Genomic DNA, 15,712 nt, shown 5'->3' on the forward strand with positions numbered 1-15,712 from the left:
CCAGGAGATAGGGAAGGGCTTTCTGTATAGACCAAAAACCATATTCTGCCCTGAGCTACATCCGGGAAGCCCTAGAGGAGACAAAATTGGGTCTGGGTTAACCATGGAGTTGTATAGGTGTGACCTAGGGCAAAATTTGTGTAGGTGAATAGAAGAGAATTAAATTGTTTCATTTTCTTGGTTTTCTTTTTCTTTTGACTTCAGGGCACATGTGGTAGAAGATTTTCTATTTAATCTCTTTATGTTGATGGTTAAGTACCTATTAGCTTTCATATTTGTAAGCACTTACATGGCCCACATCCTCAGAGTACGTGCGGGTCTCACAAATACTAATAAATTTGCCCTCACAAATTGGGAAGTGCTGTATGTTCTCCATTTTAGAGAAGAGGAACTGAGATACAGGAAAACTAAGTGACTTGCCCAAGATCCCACAGGAAGTGTGGATTAAGCCTAGGTTTCCTTAGTCCTGTTTCAGCAACTTAACCACAAGATCAGCCATCCTTCCTCTGTAGCAGAGAGCATTCCTCTGGGCTGTGGACACAAGGTTTTATTTAACCGTTCACTAACCATTTACAAGTAGAGGATACCAAGAGATCATGCCATTGTCCTACCCATCGATGTTTAGTTAAAATGTTTAGTTAATTGTTTGTTGAGTGGAAGTGTTAGCAGAGGATAAATTTGATTTGCTGGTGGTACTGTACTTGTGGGACTTTGGGCCTGCTTCTCCACATGGCTTACCAGTGACATCAAAATACTATGGCAGGGTAATGGGAATTAATGTTGGAACAACACTCTTCTCAAATTTCATGAATTGTCTTTCCAAGAGGAAATTCTCCTCTTTTCTGCTTACAACTGTAGTCTTTGCCTGGACCAAAGCTCATAATACGTAAAAATAATGGCAGCATTACAAACGGCCTCAAGCACTTTTGTAGGTTCCAGATCCAGAGTTGCCACAGCTACAAGAACATAAATCCAGGCTTCGGTGAGCAAGTTGTTGTCTTTGCCACCTTAGCTGCCATGCTTATTATCATTGGGCTGCTGCAAATTCACACTCCCGTGAACAACCAGTGTTAGTGATTAGATACCAAGATTAGAAAATCAATTATATTTAATGACGAACTAAACAAGGACCCCAGTCTCCTCTCCTTTTATCCTTCCACTGGACCAACAAATGAAAGACCTAGGCTTCCTATAGTGTGAAAGCTCTAACAATGAGAACAGCAGGAGTGGTGGCTCAGCAAATGAAAAGTTACAGTTGATTCACCCTTCATCACACAGATGATATTGCGATACCTTTCGATGACAAGCGGGGTGAAGATTCAACCATGATTTCACTGATAACTGATGGTGCTCCTGGAAAAGACAGTGATCATCTTAGCAAAAGACAGCATCCCACAAGTACTAGTAAGGCTAATGAATTGTAATAACTTTGCCAACTGCAGACTGTATTTAACCTACTCTCTTATTCTGGCAGGATATTATGATAAGTAGCCAAGTACTTATCTTCAGCATTGGAACAACATTTCAGAACAGAGCTTTCTGGGGTAGTTAAATCAGAAATGAGATCTACAGCAGTCACTGGTGATCAGAAGGGACAAGTGGAGACAAGGGTTGCCTTGTTACCTGCGTTTAAAGTTAAGAAGTGATTCGTGGACTCTTTGGTGCATATCTCTCATGTTCCATTTCATCACACCTATTCACCCTATACCAAGCAACATAATTTAATTTGTTTTGGGCTACAGGTACCTCTGTGCATCATCACTTGCAGACACTGTATATGAGAATTAGAAGTGCAATTTCTGCCCCTTTATGCAGCATATGTGTGCTTTGATACTTGATTCATCAGTGTGTGGTTTTAACTCATTCATGGCTGTGAAGTAGGTAGCACAGATCAAAATCCTGACTTAACTCATTAAGGAGGTACTTTGAGGGAGTGACAGAGTTAAGGTTGGAGATGCCATCCTGCTTGTGCACTGCATATAGGAATAGATTGTATTTCCAAGTGCTTGTTGTCATTTGCAGCATGACCACAATGGTTCTGTGCTTACCAGGCTTCTTGGGCTTTGGGATACTTGAAGAGACATTAGGTGGTGACCTTTCCTCTAGTATTCAGTAGAACTCTAGCACTGTTTCCTGCCCTCTTCCTGAATAACTGTGCTAAGGTGTGTAAAAAGCAACTCCCTGTGATATCTTCCTCCAGCATCCAGTGCACCTGTGCACCATGGGGTAGGATCTTATGAGTAGTGGGACAGCAACATTAAGTAAAATCAACTTAATTTTTTTAAAATGAGTCTTTAAATATATTTGATGGAATTCTTCATTTTAAAGTTTTGGGATTTTTCTTTTGTGTTAAGAAAGTTAGGAACCATTAGGAAAGGGATGCCACAATGCCACTATATAAAGCCATGGTACGCCCACATCTTGAATACTGCTTGCAGTTTTGGTTGCCCCTTCTCAAAAAAGATATATTAGAATGGGAAAAGGCACAGAGAAGGGTAACAGAAATGATGAGAGGTATGAAACAGCTTCCGTTTGAGGAGAGATTAAATAGACTGGGACTGTTCAGCTTGGAAAAGAGATGACTCAGGGGGGATATGACAGAGGTCTATAAAATCAAAAAAGGTGTGGAGAAAGTGAATAGGGAAGTGTTATTTACCCCTTCGCATAACACAAGAACCCAATGAAATGAAAGGCAGCAAGTTTAAAACCAACAAAAGGAAGTACTACTTCACACAACGCATGATCAAACCTATATAGGGTGACCAGATGTCCTGATAAACTTGGGACTGTCCCGATATTTAACTCTTTGTCCTACATCCCGACCAATGTACGATTGGGATGCCATTTGTCCCGATATTGTAGGGTTGCCAGGCATCCGGTTGGTGCAGGGATGGCAGGCTCCCTACCTGGCTCTGCGCAGCTCCCTGGAAGCAGCGACATCTCCCTCTGGCTCCTAGTTAGAGGGAAGGCCTGGGGGGCTCTGGATGCTGCCCCCACCATGAGCACAGGCTCTGTAACTCCCATTGGCCAGGATCTGTGGCCAATGGGAGCTGCGGGGGCGGTACCTGCAGATGGAGGCAACAGTAGCGCATGGAGCTGCTTGGCCTTGCCTCCGCCTAGGACCCAGAGGGAGATGTCGCCATTTCCGGGGAGCCACCCGAGGTAAGCACACCTGGAGCCTGCACCCCCTCCTGCTGGGGGCTGGAGCTGGGGCTGTACACCCCTGACACGGGGCTGGAGCTGCTCGGGCCAGCCGGCCTGGGGTTCCTCTGGTACTGGGGGTTGGGTGGTTTGGGGTTCCAGCCACGGAGAAGGTAGGGGAGCTCAGGGCTCCTGCCGCGGGAGGCAGGACCTTGTGTAGGCAGGGGCAGGGCCATGGGGGTAGCCTTCCCGAAGGGGGGAGTCCACCCACCACCCATGCCCACCCATGTGTCCTGATATTTTATTCTTGCGATCGAGTCACCCTACACCTCTGCAACTCATTGCCAGGAGATGCTCTGAATGCCAGAAGTATATGTGGGTTCAGAAAAGAATAAATTCATGGAAGATCGGTCCATCAATGGCTAGTAGCCAAGATGGTCAGGGATGCAACCCCATGCTCTGGGTGTTCATAAATGTCTGACTGCCAGATGCTGGGACTGGATGACTCAATAATTGGGGATGGATATTCGATAATTGGCCTGTGCTGTTCATTCCCTCTGAAGCATCTGACATTGGCCACTGTCAGAAGACAGGATGCTGGGCTTAATGGACCATTGGTCTGACCAAGTGTGGCCATTTGTATTGTCTTATGTGTCCTTGGAAGGACATAGATGTTTCTGGAAGGGGAAACGAATGCAGTATAGGAGTTCTTGTTGAAATTCCCAAAGACTTTTTCCACTTGGCTCAACCAGAACACTGTGTCCAGTTCTGGGAGAACACTTTATCCAGTTTTATGGAATAAAAGAAATCAATTCAACTCTGGACTCATCACTAAGGTTTCTTTATTCGCATACAGTTAAACTACACTTCAGTTGATCAAGCTCGAGAGTAGAGGGCGGGTACAGGGTATACCACAAACCCAAGATACATAATCATGAATTAGCTTATCGACATACTTACACTAAATACTATTTGTTAATACATTATATCATATATTTTATGATTGATGCACTAATTTTTATAATTGATCCTGGTACAGATCATGAATTGTCCAAGAGCTACAAAGTATGCTAGTAAGCAAAGCTGCAGCTACAAGCTTATCACATGTGACTCTTCTTACAATTTCTTTATCAACTACCTATATATTATTGACAAGGCCACTTGTGAACTTATGCTTTGTCCATTGTTAACCTCTGTTTCCTTACCTCTCTTTCTTCATTCCTTCTTGCATTGTTCATGCAAGGCCTACATTTCTAATGGCTTTCTGTGGTAAACACTGGGACTGGTGGAAAAAGAAAATAATAGAATGATTTCTTTCTACCATCTCTTGCTTCACATTGATGCCAACGGAACGTAAGCATGTACCTAAAGTTAAGCATATGCTTAAGAGCTTTTCTGGACAGAGATAAATGGATGAAGGAGGCGCTGATCACCATAGGTATGGCAGATATTTCCCCAATCACACAGGTAATATAGCAGAGTTAGAAGAATAGGATTCCTTATAGTGGTATTAAAAGCTTTATGAAGATGGGGAGGCTTCTTATGTAAACAAATGTGACCTTCTGCCTGAGAAAATGTGAAAGAGGTTCACACCTTATGGACATCCTCAGATGGAGACATAAAAGATCAATAATATTCAAAATAAGAAACATGACAGTTAATTTTCTAGTTGTAGGTTTGGATGTGGAGCAAGACTTTCTCTACAGCATGGCTTCTGGAAACCTTAGTCTTGCTAGGGCCTAGTAGGGAGAAAAACAGTTCCAAAATGGCATAAAATCTTGACTTGTTTTGCAATTTTGTTGTCTGGTTGTTTCTACTGGGATTTTTTTCTTCTTGGTTTCCTCTTTCTTTGCATGAATAGTTTTGTGCTGTTGCAAAATCTGTGTATAATCTTGGACAGGGGCTTCGTGATGAACGTGTGGTTTTCTTTTCCTTAATTGTTTATGAAATGCATTGATACTTAAGGCTGATGTCTTGCTCGTGTTCTCACACTCCTCCTTCACTGGCATGACAAAGTTTTGGGGTGAAAGTTAGAGTGGAGTGAAGTTTCAATGAAAAAAATGATAAAAAAAATTCAACAATTTTGTGCACATGTGTGTGAAAATATGTTGCTATTTCTTGATCAGTTGTCGTGTGAAAATATTGGCAGGATTGCTTAGTAATATACGGTGATGCAGTAACTCTTCAGGTAAATCTGCTGTGGGGATGCCACTTGTGGATTTTCCTGACAGGAACTATCATCCATTGTTCAACAGCATCTTCTTTAACTGAGAGCAAGGCATTGTGCGAATTATACCAGCAGGGATTTCATTTTACTGCATTACAAACTAGCAAAACCAATTTCAAAATAAATTGTTACATTTATGCTATCTATCTCCCTGAACAATCTTCTCCCAGATAATTCTGTGACATGGGAAAAATGACAGTTACAGAAGAGAAATCCAAGGATTGGCTCCCATTATGTAGTATTCAGATCACGCAGACACTGAGGCTTATTCCATAACCACGATTAGGGTCCCAGGGCAGGATCTCACTGATTGGTAAGTAAATCACATGGCTTAGGGTAAACAAAATGGGATCAGCTTTATTCCCATTAGGAGTTAAGCCCCAGAGAGAGCCAAAATATAGTTCTTAGGTAGGATGGGAAAATCGTAGCCTAGATATCACAGTAGCTGTATAGATACACGAGAAAGAGAGACCGAGAACATCGCAGGGCTAGCCAACAATACTGCATCAGTTTAGCTAATCTGAAGGCTCAAACCCATACAGTTATATATGGGTAACAAGTCACACTCTAGCTCTTCCAAGTGGATCTTTACAATGCATTTGAAATGGCCTGCCATTATTGCTGCTATTTCCTCGTCTGTTGCTGCAGCTGCATTGCACATTATCACTGGGATGTCCTCCATCAGTTTCACAACCCTAACCTCAGGATGTCGTGAATGAATGGATGAGGGAAAAAACAGTGATAGTGTTGAATAGAGCAGAGGGCTCTGTCTGCTGTCCCCTTTCTTTGCCCTTTGCACAAGAGAAAGAAAACGACCTGGTGTAAGAGGAACAAAGAGGTGAACATATTGTGAATAGTGGCTCATTAAATAAAATGTCGATAATTCATCCAGCCATCATCACAGCAGATGAGGACTCCCTACGTGGGGCACATCATGAAAACTCTACTCAAGGTCAAGAAATTCCTGGATTTATTCCTTTGCAGTGGCACTCGACAGATCACAAAGAAGAGCATCCCACCACTGCTATCAAGGGTAATACATTATAATCATTTTATCTAATGTACTTCTGTAAGATCTGTTAAGTAACCGGTGGAAAGGAACCTGGCAGACAACCAGCTTTTCTCTTGCTCACTGAGTTTACCATCTATTCCCAGGTTTTATTTCCCATTGACCAGATTCTGAAAGGAACAAAGCATCCACAGCACTCTACTGAAGACATTCTCCCATCATTTTCTCTCTCCAAGCCCAACTAGGCCTTTTGCTGGATCCTTTAGGGAAGTCATACTCTCCCTGTGGATGCGCCAGGGTATCAGGATAGCCCGGCTCTGCAGGTTCAGTGCCTTCACTGATCTCCGAGTTAGAGAATCCATTGATTGCTGCTACTGATTTTTTGCTTCCACTTTAAGTAGACCATTTTGTGCTCTTGTAGCTTCTTCCTTCTTCTTTGTTCACAATATTTCCCACAAAATCATGTCACCGAATAAAAGCAGCTTATCAAGTGCTGGTATGATGGTAGGCTCTCTTGTATATAAAAGAAACCCCTAAATATCGACTGACTGCTAAGCTAAATAAATCATTGAGGTCTGTTGTTAAAACAAAGAGTAAAGATGAGAATTATGCTTTGTGTTGGTACTAACTCAGAGGAAAAGTTCAAAGGAAATTAGCATATTACAACAGATGAGACTCATATGACAACGATGCTGCTGCTGAACACTCAGTACAAGAGCCACTAAAACCTAGGCTCTTTCCTGAGTGGGACAACAATGAGAACGATGATTATTAGTGAGGATAGTGATTAATTGTCCATTTATCTCCTATACTTCATTTAAGCCCTATAGATATAGCTTAGTGAAGAGTAGCATTGGGATGCCATTCACAAAATTTACCATATTTGGAAAGATGACATGTGATGGATGATGGCATTTCTGGTGATGCTGTGCCATTGCAAGACCATGACTTTGTGTGGCACTAATTTCAGGAATGGCATTAGCAACATATTGACCCCTATGATCGCTCACGAATGGGAACAGGGAATGAACATCCCTGCTCTACACCTGGTTTTCAGGTTTTAAAAAGCATTATATTCAGAGTTCTGTTTTGCTGGGTCCCCTACTATAGTGCACCATTTACATCATTTAAAAGAAATATATCAAGTAATTATCTCCTCTGTGAAATTATGTGTTCCTCACCTGAACTTGAAATGGGAGATGGGGTGTTCAATAGATCTCTACAGATCTTTATATATTTTCTTATATTTTCTTATTGTCTGACGTTATGGACACCAGATTTAATGAATAATTAGGGCTTATGATTTTAGGATTTCACTGATAAATGCTGATAAAACATGCCCAATGCAATCAATCAATAGGTGTTTATCCAATGAACATGGGAAAAACACCAGAAATGGTAACTTGAATCTCAGGGCTTATCTAGACGGAGCTGTAATGCGTCCTACAGGGGTCTGATTTCTAAAGTGCACGAAAGTGTTGCACATTAATTGGTCCATGTAGACCCTACTGGTGCTCAGTAAAGGTTCCCTAGGTGCTTTAACATAGTGCTGTTTGAAATAGTACCACATTAAAGCGCACTAGGGAAAAGCTTACAAAGAGATTACTCATTACAGTATATACAAAGAAAGAGCCCCAAAACATCCTAATTTTTGGACATCTACATGAAACTCAAAAATTTTCTAAAAAGGGCCCCAAAAAGAAAATAATTAAACCATGATAAACAGAAGTCCGATGAATAGAGTTAGGTTTCAGAGTAACAGCCGTGTTAGTCTGTATTTGCAAAAAGAAAAGGAGTACTTGTGGCACCTAAGAGACTAACCAATTTATTTGAGCATAAGCTTTCGTGAGCTACAACATTGCATTCGATGAAGTGAGCTGTAGCTCATGAAAGCTTATGCTCAAATAAATTGGTTAGTCTCTAAGGTGCTACAAGTACTCCTTTTCTGAATAGAGTTAGTAATTAGTAGAAATGGGCCTCAGGACAAACTCCAGATCGCAACCCCCTGTACATTGGTGACACATGACTCCAAGAACATATCCAAATATGAATGCCCTGGTTTTCCCCTCTCTCAGTACTGGGATGAACCAAACGCTGCATACCTCAACAACCCTGCAATTTGAGGAAGTAGGGATCTGTAGCTAAACATTGCCACTCCAGCCTGTATCTCATGGCTATTTGGGTGATAATCCTTCGCACTGATAATGAAGAGCATCTGAAAAGATAAGCATTTCTATATGAATTAATGTGATCTCTTACTTAAGAGACTATCGGTTGCTAAGTGTCCGTGTGGGTAGCATCACATGAAAGGAAGGCCAATAACTTATGAAATAAGAATTGTGGTTTTTTTTTTTAATGTTGATTGCATTATTAAAGTTGATTTTGCTGGATTAGGGGTGTGCATGTGCAGAAAGTTTTTCTCTCTGTCATTGGCATCATAAGACTTAATCAGGACATGGTAGGAGACAAACATCTAATATTACTAGAGACCAAATTCCGCTCTCCTTTCTCAGTTATTACCAAGTCCGCTGATATATTTTTCCCTGAGGAAATGAATGCAGGATTTGACCCTAAAATCTTACTTTGCTTTGGCAGTTTGTTTGCATAACAGCTGGGTGTTTCTGGTGGGAATTCCCCTGCTTCATCTCTCTTTTGGCAATTGACTTTATGCCCATTGCCAATATCCTAGTCAACCTCTAAATCATCCTCTGGCCAGGGGCTTTTGTTCTCCTTACACTTATTGTTTATATAATAAATTAATACCAAAGGCTCATGTCCTTTTAACGTTCAGTGCACTACTGACATTATTATAGGCCAATACATAAAATCAAAACTTCAGTTGAAAAGCTGTGGTGGTGCTTCTTGTGACTTTGTTTTAGAACATGTCTGCAGTTCAAAAAGAAGGAAAGAACAAGAAGAAACAACAAATGGAGAATGAAAACAAGAAGTAACAACAATGGTTCCTTTAATGTAGAGCAGGGTTCTGTCTTTTTTACATCAGATGAGATATTTTATTTTGTTGCATCATAAACTAGATAAAGAAGTTGACCCCAATTCCAAATTGTTCTGAATGATCTTTTCCCAGATAATTATGTGATGTAGAGAGAGAATGTCACAAGTGAGTAAACTAGTGGTCAAATCCCATTACATTGCAACCAGATCATGCAATCTCTGCAGATTCAATGTCATTCCTTAACTATGATTTGGAACCATAAGCAAGTCAGTCACAGTGCTCAGAGTATTTTTCCTTTAGAAGCTCACACAGAGACTTTTATTTCCAGCACACATCTTTGAGATAGGGATTATGGAACTTGTAGCCTGGATAGCACATGTTCCTTTGCAAGTGCATAAGAAAGACACACATGGCTAGAAAGCTTAAAGACACATGGATAGGGAACTCCACAATAACAATATATGCACTTCACTAATTTGCCCCTTGTGATATGTAGAATAAACAATTACCCTCCTGCGCTCCCAAGTGACTCTTTACAACGTGATGGAAATGACAAGTTTATGCTGCTGGTTGGTCTATTGCTGAATCTACTTCCTCTTCTGTTACTACTGCTGCTTTGCTTATTATCACTGGGATGCTCTCCATCAAATTTACATCTTCTCATCCCAAGACAATGTGTCTGGATGAATGAGAAAAGAACAGTGGTAATGGTAAACAAAACCGATGGTCTTCTCTACTATCCTCCTCTTTCTTCACAATATTCACCAAAGAAGGACAAAGACTGTGGGTTTGACCGTAGGGGGACAATCAGGAAGGTTAATCCAAGTTAACTAAAGGAGTGAATTGAAAATGGATTAGTTAAATTGCATTAAACCCCTGTGTGGATACTCCCATTCAGAATTAATGTGGCCTTAATTTGGTTTAGTTTAATTTATTTAATTCTGAATGAGTGTCTGCACAGCAGTTTAATGCAATGTACTTAATTCACCTTAAATTCACACCTTTAATCAATTTGTCTTAATTTTCCCAAGTCTCCCCCATGTAGAGAAGCTCTGAGTGTCAAAAGAGCAAAAGTTGAAAATAATAATGGGGTGGTCTCATAGCAAATAATTCATTAACCCATCATCACAGCAGATGAAGATTCACACGATGGGGCAAATCGTGAAAACTCAACTCAAGATCATTGGATTCTTGGATTTATTCCTTGGACATGGCACTCTGCAGATCACAAGGAAGAGCGTCCCACCTCTGCCAGCCAGGGTAAAACCTTACAACAATTATAACTAATGTCCTTCATACAGAGTAACTTGCTAACACTGATAAACAGCAGCACATAAGAATAAACTCTCCACTGATAGGATCTGGCAACTAATCATCTTTTCTCATGTTATCTGAATTGTCCATTTATTCCCAAATTCTGTTTCCAATAGGTGAGATCCTGAGAGGTGCTGAGCACATGTAATGTCCCACTGAATATATTCTTCATCATTTTTCTCCCTCCATACTCTGTTAGTCCCACTTTCTCACACCTAAATTAATTAAGTCCAAGCAGGACAGCTAGGCTTACTGTAAAAACAATAGATAAGAATTAAACCTTTGGTGGCTCAATAAATAAAAAGTTCTTAGTGTATTTAACTTCACTGTGACAGATATAGACTCACACAAAGATGGTGCAGCTGGTGAAGACTCAGTGCAAGATTTATTAAAACCTGGATTTTTTCCTGCAGGGGAGAACTAGATGATAAGGAACAGCAACCGCCTCATAGTAGTAAGGATAATAATGGATAATCCTTCTATATAATGAGTTTTATTTTAAGTCTATAGATATAGCTAAGTAAAGAGCCACACTGGAATTACGACACTATCCTTGGAAGGATGACGTATGCCAGCTGGTCAGCCTTTCAACTGATGGTTTGTCATTCTGGATCAGGTGATTATGTTTGCCATTGATTCCAGAAATGGATTAAGCAGCATGATGACCTATATGGTTGCTCGGAATAGGGAACAGGGAAGAGATTTCTCTACTGTAGGGTTTTCATTTTGGAAAAAACCTGTATTCAGAGTTCCAAAAGTTTTCAGAACTTGCGGCATCTAGCTTTACTGGTGCACCATTAACGACATTTTAAAGAAACTCTCAAAAATATTTCTCATAAAACCTTATTGTGGTTCCTTAGTGTGACCTGAAGTGGGAGACAGGGTATTCACTAGATTTCTACAGACACAGCAGGCATTTCCTTTATCTCTGAGTTTATGACCACTTGATTTCATGACTAATGTAGTTAAGAGAGGTGGGAACCATCCAAACCCTCAAATCTGAACACCTCTGTTTGGTGAAATTTGATTTCAGAGTGGGTTTTAAATCTGAGCTTCATGGCTGACTTTTATCTGTATCATCAGCTTACCCAGAAGCTGTGTTCCAAACTTCCCCAGACTTTACTGGAGGTCAGATCTGAAATCAAGCACATTTTGACTCAATATCCATGAACAGACTATGATACCATATTAGATTTTCTGGCTCTGAGAGGAGCAATATACTCTTGGAGCAAAAACTCAATAACATATCAGGTAAGGCAAATGTGATTTTTCTTTATTGTTATGTTAATACATTAACAATGTGGCTTTTGCTGAGGTAGGGTTTTGTGGAAACTGTAAACTCTCGCTCTGTGTACAGATCTCTGGCAACACAAATGTTTAGGATTAGAAGATGGAAAATATATTTTAAATACATTAGGGTATTTCCGATATTTTTGTTTTCTTGAATTTATTGGTGTTTGTGGTGATATTTTCTCTGGCTAAACTTCAGTTCTAGCAGATGGCTTTATGCCCATTGCCTATACTCTAGTTCAGCATGGTATATATTCTCTGGGCAGGGACTTTTGTTTTCCTTGCACTGGTAGTCCATTGTACCCTAGCTCATGTCTTCATCCTGCTCTCATAGATATGGCATGTTACTCTTGCTACTTGATCTGCCATTATTACTGCTAGTCCTTTTGCTGCATCAACTTCCTTTTCTGTTGTTGCAGCTGCTTTGCCCATTAGTGCTGGGTTGTGCTCCATCAATCTCACTCCTCCTGATCTCAGGATGATGTGACTGAATTGATGAGAAAAAAAATGAACAGAACAGAAGGTGCTTCTGGCTGTCATCCTCTTTCTCTACTATGTAGAAAGGGAAAAGACAAAGATGTATAAGAAGATCAAAAGGTGAAAAAAGTATTGGAGGTGGTGGGTCAGTAAATAAGATGTTCAATGATTGATTCATCCAACATCGCAGCATACGAGGACTCTCATAATGGAAACTCTACTCAAGGCCAACAGATGCCTGGATTTATTCCTTCATGGCAGCACTCTGCAGATCACAAGGGAGAGCATCTCTACACCTCCACTGCTGGCCAGGGTAATCCATTATAATAATTTTATCTTATGTGCTCCATCTACTGCCTGTTGAGAAACCTGAGCAAAAGAGGAACTCCAAACGGCAAACTCCTTGATGGCAAATGGCAATTAATCAGCTTTTCTCATCCTATTTGTGTTTTTTATTTATTACTAACTCTATATGGAATCCCCTCTTGTTGGAAGTTTTTAAGAACAGCCTAGACAAACACCTGTCAGGGATGGGCTAGATGTACTTAGTCTTGCCTAAGCACATAGGGATGGACTAGATCAGTGCTACTCAAAGTGGTGGTCCATGGACCGGTGCCTGTCCATAAGCCATCGGCTGCCGGTCTGCGTGCACATTGGAAAAAAAAATTGCCGGTCCACCACATCAGATAGCTTGAGAAGCACTGGACTAGATGACCTCTTGAGGTCCCTTCCAACCCTATATTTTTATGATTCTGTGATTCTATATTCTATGGCCAGATCCTGAGAGGATGCTGAACACTTGTAACTCCTTAATGTAGGTCCTCAGCGTCTCTCAGGATTTAGCCGAGTACACGCAACCCAAACTTTATCTATACTTTTATGTTATCACCCATTCGAATTAATATGGTGAATTCATCATTAAAGGGATTACTCAAAAGGGGATGACTCATAGACAAAAGTGGTATCTCGGTACCATAAGCAATTTTCTTTATTAGTTTGTTTCTGGCTGAGTGAAGAAATATTTTGTTAGTGGATGACTTGAATAAGTGAACAGATTTAGTCATTTTAAAAAATTGTAAGTTATAGTAAGGTATTTATTATATTTATCCTGCTGAATCATACAGACAAAAAGAGAGGAAAATTTGTACTTGGTCTGCACGGTGGGTTTTTTTTTTTTTAATTCTCTGTCATTGAAGATATTTTAGTCATGTATTTGTCCCTTCCAAGCTATTCTCTCCTCCTTCTTGATCCTACAATTAAATCTTCATAATCCTGTACATATGACAACTGTCATGACTATCTCTTGACATAAAAATCATAATTATGCCACAAATTCATCTTTATTTCAGAGAAGGATCAAATCCAAGGAGGCATTATTTTGACTTTCTTTGCTAGTAGAATACAGTAATTTCTGTTACTGTGAATGCTTCACCATTATTCAGGGATAATTTCCAGCAAATCACAATTTCTTCCAGTAAAAGCATAAAATCTGTTGTAAAAACAAGAAGAGATGAAGATATAATTGTCTGCGTGCTGGCTCATTATCCAAAAGTTCATATCAGGTTTAACATCATCACAGCAGATGAGGACTCACAGAAGAATATTACACGTGGTGAAGATTCTAGGCAAAGTCCCCTAAACCGTGGCTCTCTTCCTGAAGGAGACAACAATGAGGCGAAGGAAGGACATCCCACAAGCACCTGTAAGGATACTGAATTATAATCCACTTGGTTAATTGATTTTATATAACTCTTATGGACCAAATCAGCTTTAAACTCATAAAAATAGCACTAAGCACCACATTTGTCTATAATAAGCATAGGACCAAATCCGAAGGATCTTAGTCTATTTTTTCTCAGACCTTACTTGGGCAAAAATTGACTGATTTTATAAGTCCCCACCCTTGACAAGATGTCAAAGGCCTCTTCCAAAGTACTTCTGGTGCAGAAGTGTCATTCCTAGAGAGATGACTTTGTGCTGTGCTTAGTCCAGAAGTATCAATGGCAACACAATGACAATTAGGGTTATTTATATTGGCAAGCAGGGAGTAAACTTCTCTGCTTTTTACCTGGGTTGACATTTTAAAAACCCTGTGTTCAGAGTTCCATAGCTTTTCTGAACTTGTTTCGTCCATCTCTGACATGCACCATTTGTAACATTTTAAAGATGGAACTATAAAATGATTTTTTGTGTAAAACATTGTCACCATTTTTGAGAGAGTAATTCTGTAGAAGAGAGTTAAATTTGCCACATCTCCACAGATGCCGGAGGTATTTATCTTAACAGTTGATCTTTATTAGTGCCATATTTTTAGCTTGGTGGTATAAATCTCAACTGTAATTAAATGGTGTATGAGGAAGGTGCGTCTCTCGACTGAAATCAGTGACACGCCCTGCTTCAGAAGCTATGTCTTTTGCTGAGTGTTGCTGAGAAAGTCCGTGACACTGTGTTTAACTCATTTCTAGCTGTGAGAGGGGCAATAGCAGATGAAGGGTGTAATAAGTGTCTAGCACACAAGTATCTTCGTAAGAGACTGGTTTTATTTGCTGGCCTCAGTCACATGATATAGGTCAGGTTTACATAGCAGAGGTGGGAATGCCATGAGTCCACTGCTTCATGTTATGAGTGGGATGGAATGCATAAAAAAATCTGTAATGTTTAAAGTCAGATGCTGTTCAAACTTTTTTTAAAATTGTTTTTAAAATACTGAGTTTGATTTTACTGGCATAGAGTTATGTGTATGGAGATGTGGGTGTCCAATTTTGCAGTCTGGTCTTTGACAACATAACTTGAAGGGAGAAAATTATCTAAAAGAACTAAAGGCCAGATCTTGCAGTCCTTACCAAAGTCAGGGGCATCTCGCTTACATAAAGACTGCAGTATTTGGCTTTAAAAGTGTAACTTTGGGTTTTTTTTCTTGGTTTCTTGCTGTTTTGTGGTGGGAATCTTTGTGTCTTCATCTATCTTTGAGCTGATGGGTTTGCGTACAGCACTCTTCGCACATACTGTATATTCTCTGGGTTTCCTTGCACTAATCTTTTACAACATGCATTGATGCCAGATGCTCCAACCTTTATCTTGTACTCATATTCATTTCAATATTGTCATATTTATTGGCCAGTTCCTCTTACCATTTAATTCAGTGGCTGAACTTGTATTGATTTCTATTGATTTCAAAGGGAGCAGGATTAAACCCTTTGTTTTTTGATGGAAGTGTGCACAAATTTTTAGCTTCTATATGTAAGGCTGATATATTGGTAGTACTTTTGTACTTTTTCCTGATAAGCATATCTCTGTCATC

At 40.1% G+C, this 15,712-nt stretch overlaps 1 protein-coding gene across 10 annotated transcripts in view; it reads left to right on the forward strand.

Moving 5' to 3' along the window:
* The window catches only part of CD44 (CD44 molecule (IN blood group)), a 101,159-nt gene that overhangs the window by 42,963 nt on the left and 42,484 nt on the right, over window positions 1–15,712 (forward strand). For 9 of the 10 annotated variants that reach the window (XM_075129507.1, XM_075129512.1, XM_075129508.1 and 6 more), the window contains one exon: window positions 1,279–1,404. The exons of the other annotated variant lie outside the window; for it this stretch is intronic. In XM_075129507.1, coding sequence (XP_074985608.1) covers window positions 1,279–1,404 — 126 coding nt within the window. The remainder of the gene's footprint in view (window positions 1–1,278; window positions 1,405–15,712) is intronic. 10 annotated transcript variants of the gene reach the window in all.

Source organism: Caretta caretta, chromosome 6, assembly GCF_965140235.1.
Source record: "Caretta caretta isolate rCarCar2 chromosome 6, rCarCar1.hap1, whole genome shotgun sequence".
NCBI lineage: Eukaryota > Metazoa > Chordata > Testudines > Cheloniidae > Caretta > Caretta caretta.